We start from the raw sequence: 20,177 nt of genomic DNA, 5'->3' as shown, positions 1-20,177 counted from the left end.
GAATAGGAAAACAGAGGAAGGAGGCAAGAGGCCTGAGTTTAGGAATAGTAGCCAGGTTAGGAACACAGACCTGATTTCTCTTGCTTCTCTCTCCTCTCCTGGAAAGAATCTCATATCAGTACTGAGTTCCTCAGCATAAACTCTGAGTGTTGGTCCTAAAACCTTGGTAGGATGGCCTGTGGAATTGGATTGTCAAATTAGGGGAAGCAAGAGCCCGCTAAAAATCCAGATGAGGTCCACAGAGTTATGAATTTATGAAGAAGCAGAGCTTTCTGGAGAGGGAAGGAGGTTTAAAAAAAAGAAGTCTAGGATTTAACATGGGTCCAAGAGCAGCAGAGCCCTTACAGCTTCTGAGCCCGAGCAGAGAGACCCTTCTAGAGACAGGCACCGTGTACCCAGGGACACATCCCACTGCAAAGCCATATAACATCACAGGTGCGTGTCAGTAGGGACTGAGAGTGGTAGGATAGAATTCTTGGGAGGAAGGAAGCGAAACAGCAAACTCAAAGTAGATTTGAGAGCTCCCAACTAAAAGGTCCCAAGTGAAACATTTTGAACAAGTGTTTAATTATAATTGCTCAAACATTTAATTATAACAGCTCAAATGCAGAAGTGGCCTGCATGGAGATAGGTTAATGGGGCCCTCGTTCTCCCAGGGAGAGGCACAGGAAGGTTTTTCCCTAGAGGCTGTAGGCCACATGGCAAAGAGAGGTCAGCTCTATAAGATCTAGAGGAGCCTCAGCTCTGTTGTTCCCTGACCTTAGCACGGTCGCTGCTGCTGGGTTGCTTCAGTTGCGTCCGACTCTTTGTGACTCTATGGACTGTAGCCCGCCAGGCTCCTCTGTCCATGGGATTGTCCAGGCAAGAATACTGGAGTGGGTTGCCTTGCCCTTCTCCAGGGGATCTTCCCAATCCAGGGATCAAGCCCACGTCTCTTAGATCTCCTGCGTTGGCAGGCAGGTTCTTTACCACTAGCACCACCTATTAGCAAGGCTAATAGCGTCTTAAAATAGAAGAGTGGCCAAGAATCAGACATCCTGAACTCAGAAACTGGGCTGATTAGATGCCAGATCCTAACCCCCTCTCCAGCCCAGAAGTGGTCCCAATCCTCCTGAAACCACACTACATTTGGCCTAATGAAATGGGCATATTCTGCTGGAAAGGACCTCAGTCACCTGCTCTATCCATCTGTCCTCAGACAGGCAGTCTATTCCAAAAGCATATTTATCCTATTTTTAAAGGTTCATTGGAATAGGATTCTATTCCCTCTCCATAGCTGTTTAGGATTTACAACTTTTAATTACGTAGCCATCAGAAAGTATAATTATATCTAACAAACATTTGCTCTTCATGTCCTTTTTTTTTCTTATTCAAAGTTCAATTAAGGTAGAAAGAAAAATTTTAGCAAAAAGATAGTGACCAAGTCATTTATTTGTTTTTCTCCTATCTCATGTCATAGACCTATCCCCTGTAGTCTTCCCTACAGCCTCTTCCCAACAGGCTGTAATTGGAGACTCCAAAGTACGTGCTTCTGATGCTCTCCAGAGTCCCTCGTGGCTGTGCCCAGAGTACCCCTGGGTGGTGCCTGTAATCTTATCCTTCGTCTTGCTTCTAATAAGGCAGACAGCTGGTCATGGAGGGTTATTTAGGGCAACATGGAACAGCCAAGGACTGGCCTGGGACCAGAACAGGCCGGTGATGTTAAGTAGGAGAGCCCAAAGCATTACTGGGACTTTCTAGTATAATCTATACAGCCCAGTCTGTGACTTCTAGGGAACTAAGGGTACAGAGGCACCTAGGGGTCGTAAAACTTGATTTCTAGGAAACACTCAGATATTCATTTCTGAGGCAGGGAGGATGACCTCTGAAAGTTGGTATGGTAAAAAGGCAGAGGGAGGGGAATAGAGAATCTTCTTTTCTTGTGGGATTTTTCTTCTGCCCAAGAGACTTGGATGTTTCTTTTCCACCATCTATTGTTTGTTTTACACTTAAAACCTTTGAAGTGATTTGTTTTCCTTTAATTTTTTTCTCCCCTACCCTTCTTCAGCTCAGGAGCAGGAAAGAGCTTTCCAAGCTATACATTTCAGAAAAATATTTTTTCCTTCTTTCGTAAGATTACAGATTTATACTCCAGGACTCCAGGTATCCAAAAGAGAATCCCATAGGCCTTGGGAAAGTCTAGAAAATAAACAGTAGTTTCATATTCATCCTGATTTTTAAAAATTGAATTTATTCATTTTTCCTAAAGCTTCTGAAAAGGCCTCTCCCTTCACAGATTTTTTTCACTTTTGATTCCTTCAAGTCCATCAGTTAGATGTCTAGACTTTGCCTTGGTGATGTAATAAGTATATTTTGACATCAGTGCTATCCAGTGACCTTTTGTTGGCAAGCCCAACCTTCCAGTTCTTATCTCAGATCAATTATCAGACGCCTATGGCAAAGTTCCTACTTCTTGAAACTGTCCCCTTTGGCTTCTAAGATGTTGCTGAGTCCTGGTTCTCCTCCTGTCTTTCTTGCTGCTCCTTATTCATTCAACATTGGTGTCCCTCAGGGTTCCATTCTTTGCCCCTTTCCCTTCTAATTTTACCTATTTTCTCAAGATGGTCTTCCGGGTCCACATGGATGACCCACAAGAACTTCAAACTCAGTAGATCCAGATATGACTATATCATCCCCAGCCCGATCTTTCCAAACCCAAACCCACCTCCACTCAGCTAACTGCACAGTTTTCCCTGGGGCCCAAGGCAGTCATGGGGCATGTCTTCCTTCCTCTCCAACACCTTGAAATCTAATCACATACTGATTAGATGGAAGTCCCATTGCTTCTGTTTCCCAGGTTCTCCTGTCCAGTCTCTGTTTCGTCCCAAGTGCCCAGTCGAGGCCCCGATTGTTTTTGTCACCGTGGCCAGGTAGCCATCTAATGCGAGTGTCCCCTCTTTCCAGTCTGTCTTCCGCATTGCTGCTAGAGTGATCTTTCTGATCCATAGAGCTCATTATGTCCCTCCGCTCTTCAGAGATTCTCCAGTGACTATAACTTTTATGTTTTATAAGATACAGACCTCTTTAAGAATCAATGAATGCTATGGACCTTCTCCCAGAAGAAATGCCCTTGCCCACAAAGCTTTTCATACAGTTTCTTGGGGTTCATGGATTCCCTGAAACCTTCACCCGTGGATCCCCAGTCAAACCCTGGCTTCCAGAATAAAAACTAGCCTTCCCTCAATGGGCACAGGTCCCTGCCCCGCTGCACAGCTTCATCTCTATATAGTTTTCCAGTTTATTCTTTATAACACAGAGTTAGTAAGGCTACTGCTTGACCCTCAACTTTATCTGTGCTATTCATCCTGCCTATAACACTGTCCCCAGATTCGTCCATCCGACCAAAAGATTTGAAAGGAAATTATCCTTTAGGTCCCAGGACAAATTCAGTCTTTTCTGTGACACCTTCCCTGACTTCCTCCTGGCATCATAGATGCTTCTTCTCCTTGTCCCCATTGCACTTTGTAGAAATCCCCTCCATATGGATCCAAATTAGAACCACACTATAATTCCTCCCATCTTTTTTTTTTTTTTAAATTTTTTAATTTTTTGGCCTTGCTAAGCAGCATGTGAAATCTTAGTTTCGCAACTAGGATTCATGCCCCCTTGCAGTGAAAGTACAGAATCTTAACCCCTGGACCACGAGGAAAGTCCCTCTTCCCTTGTCTTGAGGACCATTCCCAAGTCCTTTATCTTTGTATCCCTAGACATTCTGTCATCCCCTGATGCATCTTTCCCAGTGCCTGCATAGAGTTAGGAACATGAGAGGTATTTAATAAATATTTGTTAAGTAAGTGAATAGTAAGGCATTCAGTTTGATTTGGAGCTTAAAGCCATGTAAAACCAATAGGTTTGTCGACCTGCAAACAAACAAACCTGAAAAATAGATATTCTGGCCTTTTTGATTCTATTCAGTTCCAGATAGCTTTGGATTATGCAATAGTTCATGATGGATTTTAGCCTGCTGCTGCAGATTTTTCCACTTACTGGCTTCTCGAGTGCTTACTGGTATTTCTCCAGGCAAGTTAAGGACCATATGAATAGATTTTAGGTTGAAACAAAAACGTGTAATGTGTACAGGGCTACCTGAGGGAGGGTGATTAAAGTGGTTCACAAGAAGCTGATCTGTCCTGGCGTCACTCTAAGCCCTTCCTCCCATTATAAGGTACGACAGGGTTACCAAGATTAAGACCCAGGAATGTCTCACCAGTGAGGCTGCTGAGCACTAGCAGTGGCATTGTTCCTACTGTGGTTGTCGCACAGCCCTGTGTTGTATGTGGTGCCAGGTCAGCTCCACCCTGTACTCTTGGAAGACAGGGTTCTTGTCATTGAGCAGCTGCTAGGAGAAGGATGGTGCTCACAGACGAGGATGCAGGAAAGGCTCTCCCCTCTGTTCAGGCCTGGTTGTTTCTCCCAGTGGAGACAGTAATTTTCAGCACGATGTTTCAGTTCGTCATACACATGCCACACACAGGGTCACAGGAAAGGATCAGCACCGGAGAAGGAGAGCATAGAGTCTCCACTGCTTATGCCTGCACGCTTGGTCACAACCTCTTCTGGTAGTTTGGGAGCCAGAGGATCTCATTGCGTGGCGCCCACGGGAACACACACCAACGCAACAACACTAGAAAGCTGTGTATGTGGGGGGACTGGGAGGATCCACCAGCCAGTAATGGACATGCTCAGGGTCACTGAGCCCAGAGAGTCATGTCTTTGTCCTGAGAAGCCTATACAAGCCGGATGCCAGATTCACTGCCGAAGACAAGGAAAAGCCTCGTGTAGCCATTGGGATTAGCATGGAGGTCAGCAGTGTTGGTTTAGACATTTCGGATTTGGATTCAAAGCTGACCTCATCCTTGCTCTGTAACCTCAACCTATTTGAGCTTCAGTTTCCAAGTCTAAAATGGAGGCAACTCCCGGGTTGTGGGAAGGATTAAATGAGTTGATGATTGACAAGCATCTAGCAGCATCTAACCCCACAAAAAGCATGTGAGATGCTTATTCCCCAGGTTGCCCTGGCATGGAAACGTTTTAGAGAGATGGAATTTTGGGAGGTTGGGGAGGCGAATGGAGGTAAGTTGTGTAATGTTAACATTGAATGAAGTAATTCAGGGTTAATGGGGAGCACAGAAGACTTGGATGAGGGGATTCTAGATTCAGAGAAAAGCCTTGGAAAAGGACTGACTCAGGTCTTAGAGCCCAGGGCTACTTTCCTTAGGAGTAACCTCTCTCTGACTCTTTCCTCCTTGCAGGTATGAATGCTGCTGTCAGGGCTGTGGTTCGTGTTGGCATCTATACTGGTGCCCGTGTCTTCTTTGTCCATGAGGTTGGTTCTCTGCTCTGATCCCCATCACTCTGTGTTTACTCCCTCTCCGCACCCTCTCTCCTTTTCGCCTGGTTATGTGTCTAATTGCTCTTGATTCTGTGTCCCTAAGAATCACTCCTTCCCGCTCTGGGCTCCAGTAATGATGGTGGGGCCCAGAGATCTGCAGACCAGGTCCTCGTGTTGCCTGTTCAATTTAAAGTAAGAAGCAATTCTTCCTTCCCTTCACCTACCCCCAAACAGAGAGGGAAGCCGAAACAACTTAGCCTCGTCCTGAGGCTCGGACGAGTCCCACTGTGTTTCTGCAGTTGTCTTACTTTCCAGGGTTCTAACTCCTTGCTTCCCTCCTCTCCTTTTCCTCTCATCCTCTGTCCACTCTTCTTTCCTTAAGGTCTGTCTCCCTTTCTTCTCTTAAGTGTTACCATCTCTCTTCAAGTTGTGTTTCTCTCCTTTTCTCCTTCTAACATCCCTGTCTTTTTTTCCTCTTTTGCTGGTTATCAAAACCATCTGTCATCTAGTTCCCCTGGGAGGAAATGGGATGAGCCATAAATTAGAGAAATCGAGATTAAATGTTAGGAAGGGGGCATCCTGATGTTTCAAGAATGAGAGAAACTAGAAGAGGGTATTGGAACAACTGATGTCTCCTTCCTTGGACTGTGTTTTTCTCAGGAATGGGAGGTGACTTGATTCTCAGAGAACCTCTTCCCAGGGACCCTGTCTTAATCCCGGGGGTTTGGGGGAAGCCTAGCAGAGGCTGAGTGGATGTAATGTACCCCACAGGGTTATCAAGGCCTGGTAGATGGTGGAGATAACATCCGGGAAGCCACATGGGAGAGCGTCTCGATGATGCTTCAGCTGGTATGTTCCAGAGGGCTCCGTCCCCTGTTTGTGCTGTGTCTCACCCGATTTGGGTGGGGCTCATGGTTTCCCGAATTCCCTGCCATGTGGCTTAGTAGAAAGGGGTTCTATGACCACAGAGGGGCCACATTTACCCTTTACTCTTTGCATTTGAAAACATCACCCTGGTTTCCTGGGGCAGGATATAGGGTTGGGATGTGATCATAGGACGCTTTGTTCTTTATAGAAAGGTCATAGGTGAGACTTGAGGAACTGGCATGTAATGGGGTGCTCTGGAGTCACGGGGAAGGTCAGGCCCTGAAAATAACCTCATCAGGGGACTGGAGCCAGAGCCAGAAGTAGAGCTGAAGTTTGCCAGTCCTCATGTTATGATGATGAGGTGACCCGAAACCGGACCTTTTAAGGAAGGAAGGAACTGGGATAGCCTTTTAGAGTTTAAAAAACCCCGAGATGATCTTGATTGTATCCGCAGCCCCTTTTGCTACTTTCTCTAAGTCATTCTATACCCGTTTTCTGATTTACTGAAAAATCTACACATTACATTTGTATTCTCATTCTTTACCTCAATCCCCTAAAAAAAAAATCCATGAGGAGAAACTTAATGAACAGCACTTAGTGAAGATTTTAAACAGGCAATGGCACCTCCATAAAGCAGTCTGAGAATGAGCCAAAATTCTTCATCAGTACCCAGAAGGCATGGATGCCCAGAGTTCATATGATTTGTGAAAACCCTGGGCGTGCTCTCCTGTCTTGGCGTGTCTACAAGCTCCTGGGAGTTTAGGGCTTTCCCTGCTCAGAGCTGTTTTTCCTGTGAACGCCTGGGTCTTGTGGGTCCTCCCACTGGCACACAGGTCTCCAGGTGCAAAGGGGAAAGGACTGGCAGTGCTTGGCCCCTGCTGAAGTCACTGCTCTGCTGCTTACATGTCTAAGATGAGAAAGATGGAGGTCATTTTAGAGGCCTACATACACGTCTGTATTCCCTAGGTCTCTTTAGGACAGTTGCCATGACAAAACCTTCAGTGGCACAGGTCCATCTTAACCATCTTCTAAGAGGTGTAGCAGAACGTGGGAACTTGGGAAAGACCCCGTGATGCCTCAGCCAGCACCATCTCACCTTCCTTTAGAAGGGACCAGTGGGAGAAAAAAAAAATCTCAGTGAACTACAAGGAGGTGAAAAACAGGGAAAGTTCCATGTAGGCTCATGCAAATCAAGCCGAAAATCAAGATAAAGTGAATAACCTTGAATGCAGTCAAGGAAGCTAGCTAGGCAAATGAAATAGAAATGTGTCAAAGGGAATTGAGACTCACATGTCTTCCACTAATGGCTAAGCTTGTACAATTATATGCCCTTAGACAAGAGACTTAAACATCAGTGTTCATGATTCTGGAGTTTGAAACTCGTGTGAATTTTATTAACCCTTTTCATGAAGAATAAAGCTTTAAAACGAAACATACACACACACATACATGAAGGGGCCAGTGACTCTTCAGGATGTCAGGGAACTTCCTTGGGAGCCATGTGGTGATGTTGGGATGGGGGAATCCTAGCCTGTTGAGCCCAAATTTGGCCTTGTCACCTGGGGATCTGACTCCCACCTCTTCCCCAAAGGGAGGCACAGTGATTGGAAGCGCCCGGTGCAAGGACTTTCGGGAACGGGAAGGCCGGCTCCGAGCTGCCCACAACCTGGTGAAGCGTGGGATCACCAACCTGTGTGTCATTGGGGGAGACGGCAGCCTCACTGGGGCCGACACCTTCCGCTCTGAGTGGGGTGACTTGTTGAGTGACCTCCAGAAATCAGGTAAGCTGCTGCTCTGTCAGTGCGGTTTCTGCGCATGTGCACATCACCCGCCTCCTCTCATGGGAGAAAGTTGTTGCCCAGACACAGAGGCAGTCTTTGCCCTCCTCTTTTTGCTATTGTTGACAATTGCAATGGACTGCAGCCCCTGCCCTCTCCAGCCACCTGCTCCGTGGCACTGGGGACCTCACCCAGGGCCCCCTGCTTTGCTTCCCCTCATCAGGCAAGATCACAGCAGAGGAGGCTACCAAGTCCAGCTACCTGAACATCGTGGGCCTGGTTGGCTCAATTGACAATGACTTCTGTGGCACTGATATGACCATTGGCACCGACTCTGCCCTGCACCGGATCATAGAGATTGTAGATGCCATCACTACTACTGCTCAGAGGTGAGGGCCCAGGAGGAAGAGGTGTGGGAGGATGGAGCTGGACTAGATCAGCTGGCTGAGTACTAGAAAAGGTGAAAGTGCTTGAGCTGTGATACTATTGTGATCGGTTTTCTGGGGACTAGAACACTGTTTTTAACTAAGAATTACCCCTGGAGCACTTAATTTTACTGCTCCATACCATAAGACTCGCCTCTGGCCACTGTCTACCCACACGTGTTGCTCTGCGGGCTTTAATACCTGTGGGATCTCCTAAATGACTTAAGACAATTCCAGGGCCCCCCAAGCCTTTCCAGCCATATCAGAGGGATCGTAGAGGCCATCATGCCACAGGTGAGATGGGAGGGACTCAGGGGAGGCAGTGCAGGAGAATGGGGGTACAGAGGGATGGCAGTCTCCCAGGGGCGATCCTGGAGGATTCCAGGTCAGTCGAGTCCTCTCTCCACTTCTTTTCCCTTTGCCTCTTCCCTTCCTGGTCCCTCCTTCCCAGACACAGTGCCTTAGTACTGACACCATTTCTGCAGTGCTTTCTCAGGCCTGGGAAGGATACCCCGTGGCTAAAAGCGATTCCCCTGGGTCTTCCAGGTCTCCCACAGCATAAACATATACCGAAGATAGGTTCCTGGGCCTCGATGTGGGTGGGGGCCCACAGGTCTGGCCGTAGGAACATTTGGACTGTGTGAGCCCTCTGTCTCTCTTGCAGCCACCAGAGGACCTTTGTGTTGGAGGTGATGGGCCGGCACTGTGGGTAAGACTGCGCCCACCGTCTTGTTTATTCCGTGTACAAGCAATAGCCCTTTCCTCTTCTCCGGAGACCTGAGGGGCTCCCCGTGGGGGCAGATCAGGAGGTCTACACACTTTTCTCAGTGTGGCCACCTTTCCTCATCCCCACCCACCTCCCTTACACACCCACATGTGCACATGCAATGTGAAAGAGCAGACAGTGCTCTGAGACTGGGAGCCACTGAGGCAGGTGAGTGTGAATAGAAGGGCCTCTTGAGGGGCAGAAGCTCACTGAGCAGCTGTCTCGGTGGGGCTCCTACCATCACCCCAATGGTGAAATGGGGGCTCCGCAGGCCTTCCACCTCCAGTGGGACCAGGTGGCCTTGTCAGGAACGGGGGAGGCTGGCCGTGATCTGTGGCTCCTGCCGTGACACTACCGGTTCTCATCTCAGGTACCTGGCCCTTGTCACTTCCCTCTCCTGTGGGGCCGACTGGGTCTTCATTCCCGAGTGTCCACCAGATGACGACTGGGAGGAACACCTTTGTCGTCGGCTCAGTGAGGTACTGGCAGTTGTCTTGCTCTTTAATCCCCTTGCCCTGTTCTGCTGCTGATGGCTTTCCTATCCATCAGTTTCACGACACTGACCATTTTGCCCTTTGTTCTCAACCAGACAAGGAACCGTGGTTCTCGTCTCAACATCATCATCGTAGCTGAGGGTGCAATTGACAAGCAGGGGAAACCAATCACCTCTGAAGACATAAAAAATGTTAGTATGGGTGGAGCCAGAGGGGCCGTGACACCTTACCAGCCCCGAGCCTGTTCCCCAGTAGTTTCCGAGTCTCCCCTTAGTTCTTGTGCACGTCTGTCCCTGAATGTCCGGCCCCCTGGTTTCCTCCCACCCAGGGATCATTACAAGATAAGAGGCTGAGTCATCCTTGGTTTATCTGGGTCCCTGCTTGATTCCTCTTCTTGACTCTGCATCTCTCTCTGTCCCTTCAGCTGGTGGTTAAGCGTCTGGGATATGACACCCGGGTCACTGTCTTGGGGCATGTGCAGCGGGGTGGGACACCATCAGCCTTTGACAGGATCCTGGTAAGTCACGGGGCTCTGTGGAACCCTCAACTTGCTGTCCTTCCGCAGCACAGGGGCTTCAGCCATTGCTCACGCTGCTCCGTCACCAGCCTCTGGACTGCAGTGGGCCTTGACTCATTGCCACATGCTCCAGAGTTCTCCTTTGTTGCAAAAAATGATGGGAGACGCTAGGCTTCACTAGGGTCAAATATCTTACAGCCTGAGTGAAAAATTAAGATCTAACCTTAGACACTGTTTGTACTCCCATCCTACTTTCATCAAGAAGGGAATCTTACTCAGCCCCAGTAATCTGTTGATAACTATAGTGGATATGGTTCCCTGGAACCAGGAAGAATCCTTGGGGGCTCTTCTGGCAAAAGGAGGATGCATCATCAAGCTTTAGATGAAATGTGGGTCAGAAGGTAAAGCCCAGGGAGTTCTAGGCTATAGTCCTTAAATGTGGAACTCAGCTTGTGATTTGGAATGGGCCTTGGATGACCAGGTCCTCCAGGCCGAGACCAGAGGGGAGGCTTGGACCAGAGCGGCTTTGCTTCCTGCAGGGCAGCAGGATGGGTGTGGAAGCAGTAATGGCGCTTTTGGAGGGGACCCCGGACACCCCAGCCTGTGTGGTGAGCCTCTCTGGTAACCAGGCTGTGCGCCTGCCCCTCATGGAGTGTGTGCAGGTGGTGAGTACTGACCCCAACCCAGCTTCCTACTAGCCCCCAGCCCCTGTCTGTGTGAGATCTGATTGGGAGAGAGAGCAGCTTCCGGGGCTGCCAAGGCGGGTGCAGGTGGGGAGGCTGTGTGCCACAGGAAGGAACATGAGGGGAAGGCACTCGGGGGGCTCTGTGCAGGAGCTGTCCCCTCTCCAAGCCTCAGTTTCCCCATCTGACAGATGTTCCTAAAGAAGATGCAGACCGCTACATCCTACCTAATGAGACCCAATATCTCCTGATACCCACTCTCAGGAGACATGCAGTCTCTCTCCAAACCTTATTAAAAGCAGGGGAATATTATCAAGGTTTGGCTGGATAGCTTATCCCTCACTCTGATTTCTCTCTTGAACCATCATGAGGTTACTGATAAGTATTCACCTTGAGCGTGAGTGTAAGGATTGGAGAGAAGATGTGTAAGTGGTCTGGAAGATGCTGAGCACTCAGGAAATATGGCTCTAATTATAGAGGAATCGCTCCTTTGATACCACAGAGCAGATGCAGTGGCTGGGAGCTGAGGTGTCAGGTTGCCTCTCAGGCCCGGCTGCCCAGCTCCTGTATGCTTCTCTCTGAGACTCGGCAGTCCTAATGACTTACAGGCCAGACAAGCTCCAGCCTCGCCTGGAACCGTATCTCTGAAAGCCCCCCAGCTAGAGCATTGACTCTCAGAGCTGAAAGCAGTGGAAGCATGGGGCAGGGATCAGACTTGCTTCCTAAGTGGTCATCTGCAGATGACCAGTCTTAATTTTCTTATTAGCTTAGAGGCCACCATGAGGCTGGAGCCCTGGGTGTAGAATGGAGGGAGATGCTGTGTTACTTGTGTGTGCTCTGCCATCCTGCACATCTTCTAGTAAATAGAGCCCAGATTTAGCCCTTTTCTTCTGCTGCTCGTTACTCAGAAAATTAAGGAAAAACACAGACACTTCTTCTGTGAAAGTGTGTCGGGGGGTGGGTACTGAATAGGCAGGGTCCAGTCCCAAGCCCAGAGCCGGGCAGAGTCTCGGTGTGGGATGGGAACCCAGTTGTGTGAGGAACCCTGTGCTGATTCTGAGTGTTGCCCTTCTCCCTCAGACCAAGGACGTGACCAGGGCCATGGATGAGAGGAGATTCGATGAAGCCATGAAGTTGAGGGGCCGGTGAGGAAATGACCAGGAATTCGCTAGCCACAGAAATCAGACATCAGAATGAAGCCAAAAATCGATGTAGCACAGACCCAGAATAGGAGCTTCTGTTTTCTTCTCTTCTTATTGTCTGTGCAACAGTTTCTTCCCAAAGAGAACTATTGTGAGATGGCCAGGAGGCTTGGTTCACTCCCAGGATTCTTTCCCTGGCCTTAGCTTTTCACAGTTTGTTATTGCTGTATGTGGACCCAGCTAGATCATGAGGGTCTCTAGGCAAGGGAGGGGGTGGTGCTCAGGGGTGTTTGGTAAGTTTATGGCCTCTTTATGACCACCTGCTCCCCACGCCCCACCAATCCTTGCTCAGGCTCCACTTCTGTCCTTGGAGGCTTGCCCTGTGGAAGTTCACGCTGGGAACAGAACTTCAGACCGGATCCCCTTGGCTGCTGGCCTTGGGGAATGGCCTGAAAACACCGCTCACTCTCTCCTTTTTTAGGAGCTTCATGAACAACTGGGAGGTATACAAGCTTCTGGCTCACGTCAGACCCCCAAAGTCTAAGGTACTGGCAAGCTGCTGTCTCCCCTTCCCCTTGGCCCTCTTTCTCCCTCATCCTCCCATTATGAAGGGTGCCCCTCAGTCCACTCAGCCTTCAGCCTTGCTAACTTCTTTGCCTGCCTGTGTCTTCAGTGCTGAGACCTGGACACCACTAAGTTAATTTTCTCTCACCCCAGAGAATGTTCTTAGTGTGCCCTGGAATGTCTTGAACCCAAGACCCACATCCGCTTCAGGGCTGACAAGATAGCATGCAAGGAAGGGGAAAGAAGCTCATGTGTTATTTCTCTGAGCAAATCTGGAGTAATCACATCTAAGTGTATTTGAACCATCTCTTCCAGTGGTGTAGTGGTTCTTAATATTTTATCACACTAGCATGATCTGGATTGCTTATTAAACACGCATTATCTCCTCACTCCGAGGGAGATCAGATCAGGAGTGGGGCCAGGAATATGCAGATTTAATAAGCTCCCTGGGTGGATCTGATACAGCAGGTGGTCCAAGGATCCTACTTTGACCAATACTGCTCTGGAGGGTCTCGTGTTCATTGTGTCATGATGTCTGGGATCAGGAACCGCAGCTTTATTGATCTGTGGTGAAGACTTCTGTGTCCCTGCTGTGTGTGGGGATGGGGGGCAGACTGTGCTGGCAGTCCCTGGGGGAGGGCTGTGCCATGAGGACTGTGAGGGGCTCAGGCCTGCTCCCCTCACTGACCTGTCCCCTCCCTCCCCACTTCCTCCCGCAGAGTGGCTTGCACACGGTGGCCGTGATGAACGTGGGCGCGCCGGCCGCGGGCATGAATGCCGCCGTTCGCTCCACTGTGAGAATTGGCCTCATCCAGGGCAACCGAGTGCTGGTGGTGCACGATGGCTTCGAGGGCCTGGCCAAGGGCCAGGTGAGGGCTGCGGGCCAGGAGCGGCCGGCCAGTCTGTTCCCCTATGTTCCCCATGCCCCACAGCCTTTTTCTTGGGGTTCAAGCAGAAGTAGATACAGGAGTCCCCCCTTTGCTGCAGGGGACACATCCCCAGTGGATACCTGAAATTGTGAGAGCACCAAGCCCTGTGTACGGTAGATCCTTGAACAACTTGGGTCCAGCTGCGTGGGCCCACTTACATGCAGAAGTTTCTTTTTTTAGTTTGGCTGTGCTGCACATCTTCCATGATCTTAGTTCCCCATCCAGGGATTGAATCTGGGCCCATGACAGTGAAGGCGCTAAGTCCTAGCTGGACCCCTAGGCAGCTCCCCAGAACTTGTAAATGGCAAGCACTGTGGTACTGTGTGATCCGGGGTCGGATGAACCCATGGGTTCAGGCGGTGGATATGAGAGCTGACTGTAAAGCTACACGTGCATTTTTGACTCTGGAGTGTGGACACCCGCGCTCCCATGTGTTCAGGGGTCGGCTCTGTGCTACGTGTTCTCCCTATACTAACAGGCAGGTCGTGTACACAGCGTGGGCCCACTGGACAAAGGGACGAGTCACGGCTCAGGTGGGATGAAGCAGAATGGTGCAAAATTTCATCACGCTGCTCAGAACACACCATTTAAAACTTAGGAATTGTTTATTTCTGGAATTTTCCACTCAGTATTTTTGGGCCAAGGTTGACGATGGGTAACTGAGAGCTTGGAAAGTGGGATCACAGATAAAGAGAGAGCTGCTGTATTTAATTTTAGGGCAGGGGGAGGAGGCAGGAGGCACTGAAATGAGCCCTTTGCAAACAACATGTCTGGTATAATTCTCTATCCCAGAGTTCAGCACAGGGCCTGGTATAAGATTTGTGAGTGAGCCGTAAGGGTGGAGGACGTTCAGTGAGGTGGGAGAAGCTGGTGCCTGGCACAGCTCTGCTAAGGGGATTGGCTCAGGGCTCGAGCAGTGGTGTCAGACCATGATGCAGACCTGTGTGACCTCTGTGCACAGATCGAGGAAGCTGGATGGAGCTACGTTGGGGGCTGGACTGGCCAAGGTGGTTCTAAACTTGGGACTAAAAGGTGAGTGGCATTCAGGATTACTTCCACCTAGTCACCCTAAAGGTAGCCCTTGCACGTGGGCGTCCGTTCATTTGGTTGGGGTCCACTGAGACCAGTGCAGTTGTCTGGGTCCTCAGAGGGCAGACGTGTCCATGCAGACATCTGTTAGCAGCTCTGGCGACTCCGAGCCCCAGCGTGTGTCCTTGGATGGGGTGAGAGTGGGGTAGGAAGGGGGTGCAAGTTAAGAAATTATAAACACAGTGCCTTCTAATGCTTGCTTTTCTCTCCCTCAATTTTGCTGTCTCTTCCCCCAATTCTATTCCCCTCCCCTCTCCCCAATCAACTAGGACTCTACCAAAGAAGAGCTTTGAACAGATCAGTGCCAACATCACGAAGTTTAATATTCAGGGCCTTGTCATCATCGGGGGCTTTGAGGTGAGCGTCCCTGCCATTTCTTCCCTCCCCCTGCCCCCATGCCTGCCTTCTCCCCCTCCTTCCTGCCCGCGTGGCTTTGTCTTCTCAGGCGTACACGGGAGGCCTGGAGCTGATGGAGGGCAGGAAGCAGTACGATGAGCTCTGCATCCCCTTCGTGGTCATCCCCGCCACGGTCTCCAACAACGTGCCCGGCTCGGACTTCAGCGTGGGGGCTGACACTGCCCTCAACACTATCTGCATGGTGAGGGCCCCCGCCGCTTCCCAGCCCCTGGCTGGGACTCCAGTCCCTGGACCGAGTCTGGGCTAGGAAGTGAGCCGCTTGATTTGTACCAGCCAAGTGGCAGTGTGAGAAGAACAGTCTTCAAGCTCTGTGTTTGCCCACACTGCACTTAACACGTTGTGTCCATCCTCGCTGTGAGTCCTCTAGCCTAGAGATGCATCTGTGCTCCACACACCAAGTGATTTTTACGTTCTGGGGTCCTCCATCCTAGTTCCCCTAGTCCAAGCACAGAAAGGGTAGGAACAGCTTCCTTCTGGGGGAGGAGGTCTGCACTGCACTTGCCTGATGTGCCTGCCATCCTTGTTGGCGAGAACTGGAGGGGGCGCTGGGGCCCTGCTGGCCTAGGGGGACATCGCTTCAGAGTCGGGTGATGGTGGGGCCCAGAGAAGTGACAAGAGTCTCATCCCTGACCCTTTCTCTGATGTGTTGTCTCTGCAGACGTGTGACCGCATCAAGCAGTCAGCGGCAGGCACCAAGCGCCGTGTGTTTATCATTGAAACGATGGGCGGCTACTGTGGCTACCTGGCCACCATGGCAGGCCTGGCAGCCGGGGCTGATGCTGCGTATATTTTTGAGGAGCCCTTCACCATTCGAGACCTGCAGGTAGACGGCTACCCAGAGCTTGTTAGGAGGCTCTCCCCTGCCCCATTGGCCCCCATGTCCCCGTGGTGACCTAAGCTGTGAGAGCTTAAGGCAAGGACAGAGCTGATGGTCTGTGGAGTCCTAGGAAGAGTGCCGGGCAGGTGTGCTGTGGTGTGGCATTCTGTATGCGGTGCTGCTTTTGTTGGAGCATTCATTTGAAGGGTGGCTGCAGCTAAGCCCTTTATGTGCCTTTTTGCATTTTATTTTCACAACAGCCATGCACGGGATTATCTGTAATATGGAGAGATTATCTCCATATTACAGATGAGCAAGGTTCAGTGAGGTTATAAAACTTTTCTAAACTTTGAGTAGGCAGTTTAACTGATTGAAAAAGTCACGTCCCCCCACTTCAGATTTTTCTTGCTACCAAACAGACCCCTAACTCCATTTTTGAGGGGATCCCCTTTTGATCCTCATTTCTAAAATCTTCGTTCACTTGAGCCACACACAGGAGGGTGACAGGCTGCGGGACCTCACTACTCCAAGGGCCCAGCCGTCAGTGGAGGGTGATCCTCTCCCTCTTTCACCCCTGACTCGAAGCCTAGATGGGGGTGTTTTCTCCACAGTGAGTCACTGCTGTACACGAACACCACCCATTTAGAGACCGACACCAAGGGCAGCGTTGGCTCTCTGAGGGTGGAAGAACTGAAACCCCTAGAAAGGGAGATCGGGAGCGGGGGGAAAGGGGCTTCAGACAGTTTCCACACTCTCTCCCGCTTTCCCTCTGCCTGCTCTGTCCAGCTCAGCTGGGTCTTCGCTTATCTGTCTGTAGTGACCTTCTTAAAGGGATTAGGTGCGGGCCAGCCCTGAGCTGTCAGCAGCCCTCCCTCCTCGTGTGCCTCTCCCTCCTGTGGAGGCCTGCTCAGCAGGGTTTAGGACTTTCCATTTCATTTTCAGGTGAATGTGGAGCATCTGGTGCAAAAGATGAAAACAACTGTGAAGAGGGGCCTGGTGTTAAGGTACCTCGTCCCTGGCCTGCTCCTGAGTGAGGAAGAGCAGCAGTCAGACTTCGGCCCGGGCCAGACTGCATCCCTGGCTGGCACACCCTGCGGAGTCTGTGGATACAGCGCGGGAGAGCCTGGACCCTGGGAGGAGATGGGACTGGGAGGGACAAAGCCCACAGAGCTTGGAGGAGGCAGGGGGAGGGAGGGGGCCAGCGCCCGGCACAGGCTTCCGTCTCTCCTGCAGGAATGAGAAGTGCAATGAGAACTACACCACTGACTTCATCTTCAACCTGTACTCTGAGGAGGGGAAGGGCATCTTCGACAGCAGGAAGAACGTGCTGGGCCACATGCAGCAGGTGGGGCAGACACACCATGCTATCACCAGACGGCCGCAGGAAACCCCAGCCCAGCTGGAGTCTCCCAGTGGCCTCCCACCTGCTGGTGGCTGATGGGGCCGCCACAGCACGGGCCTGCAGGCTCTGCAGTCACAGAAGCACAAGTCTTTACCTGGAAATGGCCTGATCCTGTGCTTCATCCTCTTTATTTAGGGCAGAGTTTCTCCACCTTGGCACTCTTGCCATTTTGAGCTGGAAAACTTTTTGTGGTGGTTGTGTGTGTCGTAGGATGGCTTAGCAACACCCCCAGACTCTACTCACTAGATGAGCCCTCACTGGTAGCATGCCCTCCCCACTTGTGTGACTGAAAAAAAGTCTCCAGACATTACCAAATGTCCGCTGGGGGCCCAAGTCATCTCCAGTTGAGAACCACTGCTTCAGTGAAGAAAATGAGGCTCAGAGAGGAGAAGTAATTTTCCCAGAGCCGCTAATCAGGCTTGAGTGAGGCCAAGATGAGCTGGCCCAGTGCTTTCCCCATACACCATGCTGCCTTTGTGGGCACCCCGTGAGATGAGTGTGGGCACCTTGCCAGGGTTGGGCTCTGTCTCCACTCAGGGTTTCCAGGGGAAAGGAATCCGCATCCAAGGCAGGACTCACTCACAGATGCTGCTAGTGGTCGGAGACCTGCCCCATCCCAAAAACCTTCCCTGCTGATGCCACTTAAGTGTTGACCTTTGACCTTTCTGTACCCACAGATGAATTCACATTATCTCATTTTGAATGGGCTTATCAGCTCCTGAAGGAATGGGGTACTATTGGATAAAGTATGAAGACCTCTTTTCTGTTTTTCCTTCCTTCCCACTTTCCCACTTACTTTTGCATTGTTCAGAGAAACTGCATCACGTTTTATATTATTCTAAGGTGCTACCAAGGCACCCAAATTAGGTCACAGGGAATACTTGTTCATCAGTGGTGACTGACAAAAGCTGCTAGGCTAGTGAAGGGCAGCGAGCTGACCAAGAGGCCAGGAAGATTAGGAGTAAATGAACAGGGTCATGCAGCCAGGGAGCTAGAAGAGGCAACTGGGAGACCAAGCATCCCCTCATACTAATTACTCCTAGAGCTGATAAACTGCCAGACGTGCCAGCGCAGCTCGCCCTGGTTCCCTGCCCGCTTTCAGGATTTCCTTTCATAGTTAAGACTTCTGGATTCCTGTTTCTGGTTATAAACTTGAGACCCATCCTTTAATTTTTCTCTATGTATTAGCATGTCTTCGCCACTTCATTAGAGTCCTGCCCCTTGTAACTTTTATCACTCTTTTTCCAGGGTGGGAGCCCAACTCCATTCGATAGGAATTTTGCCACTAAGATGGGTGCAAAGGCTATGAACTGGATGTCAGGGAAAATCAAAGAGAGTTACCGTAACGGTAGGTGGGGTAAGAGGGCGAGCTGCTTTCCTGGAGGCTGGTTCCCAGCATAGAAGCTGACTGACTATCCCTGTTGCAGGGCGGATCTTTGCCAATACCCCAGACTCGGGCTGTGTTCTGGGGATGCGTAAGAGGGCCCTGCTCTTCCAACCAGTGACTGAGTTGCAGGAACAGACGGATTTTGAGTGAGTACATCTGCCTCCTGGGGTGGTTCCCTCCCCAGTAGTTGCTGAGATCTACTCTTCCCAGGCTGTTCACGTCTTCAGTCCTTTTTTCTTAGGATTAACATATGTAGTCATACCTACTTCAGATCTGATGCTTAGGTCCCAAATTCAGCCTCTGCTGTTGATCGGGGTGCTGAAGATTAAATCATCATCTACCTCGTTCCTCTGTAGGCACCGCATCCCCAAGGAGCAGTGGTGGCTGAAGCTGAGGCCCATCCTCAAGATCCTCGCCAAGTACGAGATTGACCTGGATACCTCAGAGCACGCCCACCTGGAGCACATCACTCGGAAGCGGTCCGGAGAAGCTAACATCTAGGCCTCTTTGCAAAGAGAGGAATGGATTGTCTGCTCGTGGTCAGCTCACCCCAACAGACCCAAGCCCATGTATCCTCACGTTTCAGTGCATTTTCCATTAGGTTCCTTTTACTCTGTAACTGCAGCCATGGTCAGCTCTAGCCAGGGAGCTGGGGCGGGGGCTGTAAGTGGAAGCTCCCTGTATGTAGAATTTCTCCTGACTTCTACCCCAGCTTCCTGTCACACAAGGCTGGACTCCTCTAGTACCACTGCTCGACTTCAGTTACTCAGTTAGAATTGTCCTAAAAATAGGCTTTATTTATTTCTTTGTGATAACAAGGTCATGGTTCCTCTACCACTGTTAGGACAGTGACACACCATAACTACACTAATAAATGCCAACTGGTCACTGTGCTCTGGCTTCTCCTCATATCATATCTCCACAAGTGCATTCCTGTCAGCCCCAAGCAATGGACTCTGTCCCGGCGGATACCCGGGAAGAGGCAGCCTGTGTGCTAACTCCGTGTACTTCTGTTCTTGGGTCCTCTCGACTCTATGCAGGGTCCCAGCCACAGGACACCATCCTCACCCTCATCCCACAGGCAGTCCCTCCCGCATCCTCTGTAGCCAAGGACACTTCCAAATTCCCTAAGCATAAGGTTATGTTTAACCTCTTGGTCATACACCCATTACCCAGCTTTGCTTTTTTTCCAGCCATTCCCTAATCTCTACTCCGACAATCCAGGGTTCTTCCTTCTCAACTTTTCCCCCTGTGCTCCTTTCTGGATGAAAGCCAGACTCCATCCCAGTGGGGTGACATGTACATTATGAATGCCTGGAAAACAGAGACATTCAATTCTGGACCTCGTTTGGTGGGTTGGTTGAAATGCTGTTTCGGAAAACCATGAGTTGTTGGTCAGCTCAGTTTGTTTTCTGTTCCACAATTCCTCCTTAGCAAGTACCCATGTAATACAGTTGGTCCTCAGGACTGGGTCTACATACTGTGCCCTGAACTGATGGGATGCTGCCCTGTCAATGAGAGGCTTGAGA

General features: G+C 50.3%; 1 protein-coding gene across 6 annotated transcripts in view; it reads left to right on the top strand.

Annotated features, from left to right (window-relative positions):
* Positions 1 to 19,541, top strand: part of PFKM (phosphofructokinase, muscle) — a 44,229-nt gene extending 24,688 nt beyond the window's left edge. For all 6 annotated transcript variants that reach the window (XM_069580918.1, XM_069580917.1, XM_069580915.1 and 3 more), the window contains 21 exons: positions 5,292 to 5,365; positions 6,143 to 6,220; positions 7,830 to 8,019; positions 8,240 to 8,405; positions 9,106 to 9,150; positions 9,578 to 9,686; positions 9,797 to 9,892; positions 10,126 to 10,218; positions 10,758 to 10,883; positions 11,982 to 12,046; positions 12,525 to 12,588; positions 13,327 to 13,476; positions 14,498 to 14,568; positions 14,895 to 14,982; positions 15,071 to 15,223; positions 15,701 to 15,865; positions 16,802 to 16,863; positions 17,093 to 17,204; positions 18,510 to 18,609; positions 18,689 to 18,794; positions 19,005 to 19,541. In XM_069580918.1, the coding sequence (XP_069437019.1) occupies positions 5,292 to 5,365; positions 6,143 to 6,220; positions 7,830 to 8,019; positions 8,240 to 8,405; positions 9,106 to 9,150; positions 9,578 to 9,686; positions 9,797 to 9,892; positions 10,126 to 10,218; positions 10,758 to 10,883; positions 11,982 to 12,046; positions 12,525 to 12,588; positions 13,327 to 13,476; positions 14,498 to 14,568; positions 14,895 to 14,982; positions 15,071 to 15,223; positions 15,701 to 15,865; positions 16,802 to 16,863; positions 17,093 to 17,204; positions 18,510 to 18,609; positions 18,689 to 18,794; positions 19,005 to 19,149 (2,258 nt within the window). In that variant the 3' untranslated portion in view covers positions 19,150 to 19,541. The remainder of the gene's footprint in view (positions 1 to 5,291; positions 5,366 to 6,142; positions 6,221 to 7,829; positions 8,020 to 8,239; positions 8,406 to 9,105; positions 9,151 to 9,577; positions 9,687 to 9,796; positions 9,893 to 10,125; positions 10,219 to 10,757; positions 10,884 to 11,981; positions 12,047 to 12,524; positions 12,589 to 13,326; positions 13,477 to 14,497; positions 14,569 to 14,894; positions 14,983 to 15,070; positions 15,224 to 15,700; positions 15,866 to 16,801; positions 16,864 to 17,092; positions 17,205 to 18,509; positions 18,610 to 18,688; positions 18,795 to 19,004) is intronic.
* Positions 19,542 to 20,177: the final 636 nt, after the last annotated feature.

Source organism: Ovis canadensis, chromosome 3, assembly GCF_042477335.2.
Source record: "Ovis canadensis isolate MfBH-ARS-UI-01 breed Bighorn chromosome 3, ARS-UI_OviCan_v2, whole genome shotgun sequence".
In the NCBI taxonomy this organism is placed as follows: domain Eukaryota; kingdom Metazoa; phylum Chordata; class Mammalia; order Artiodactyla; family Bovidae; genus Ovis; species Ovis canadensis.
The sequence above is the reverse complement of the archived record's forward strand: the minus strand, read 5'-3'. Positions and strand labels throughout refer to the sequence as shown.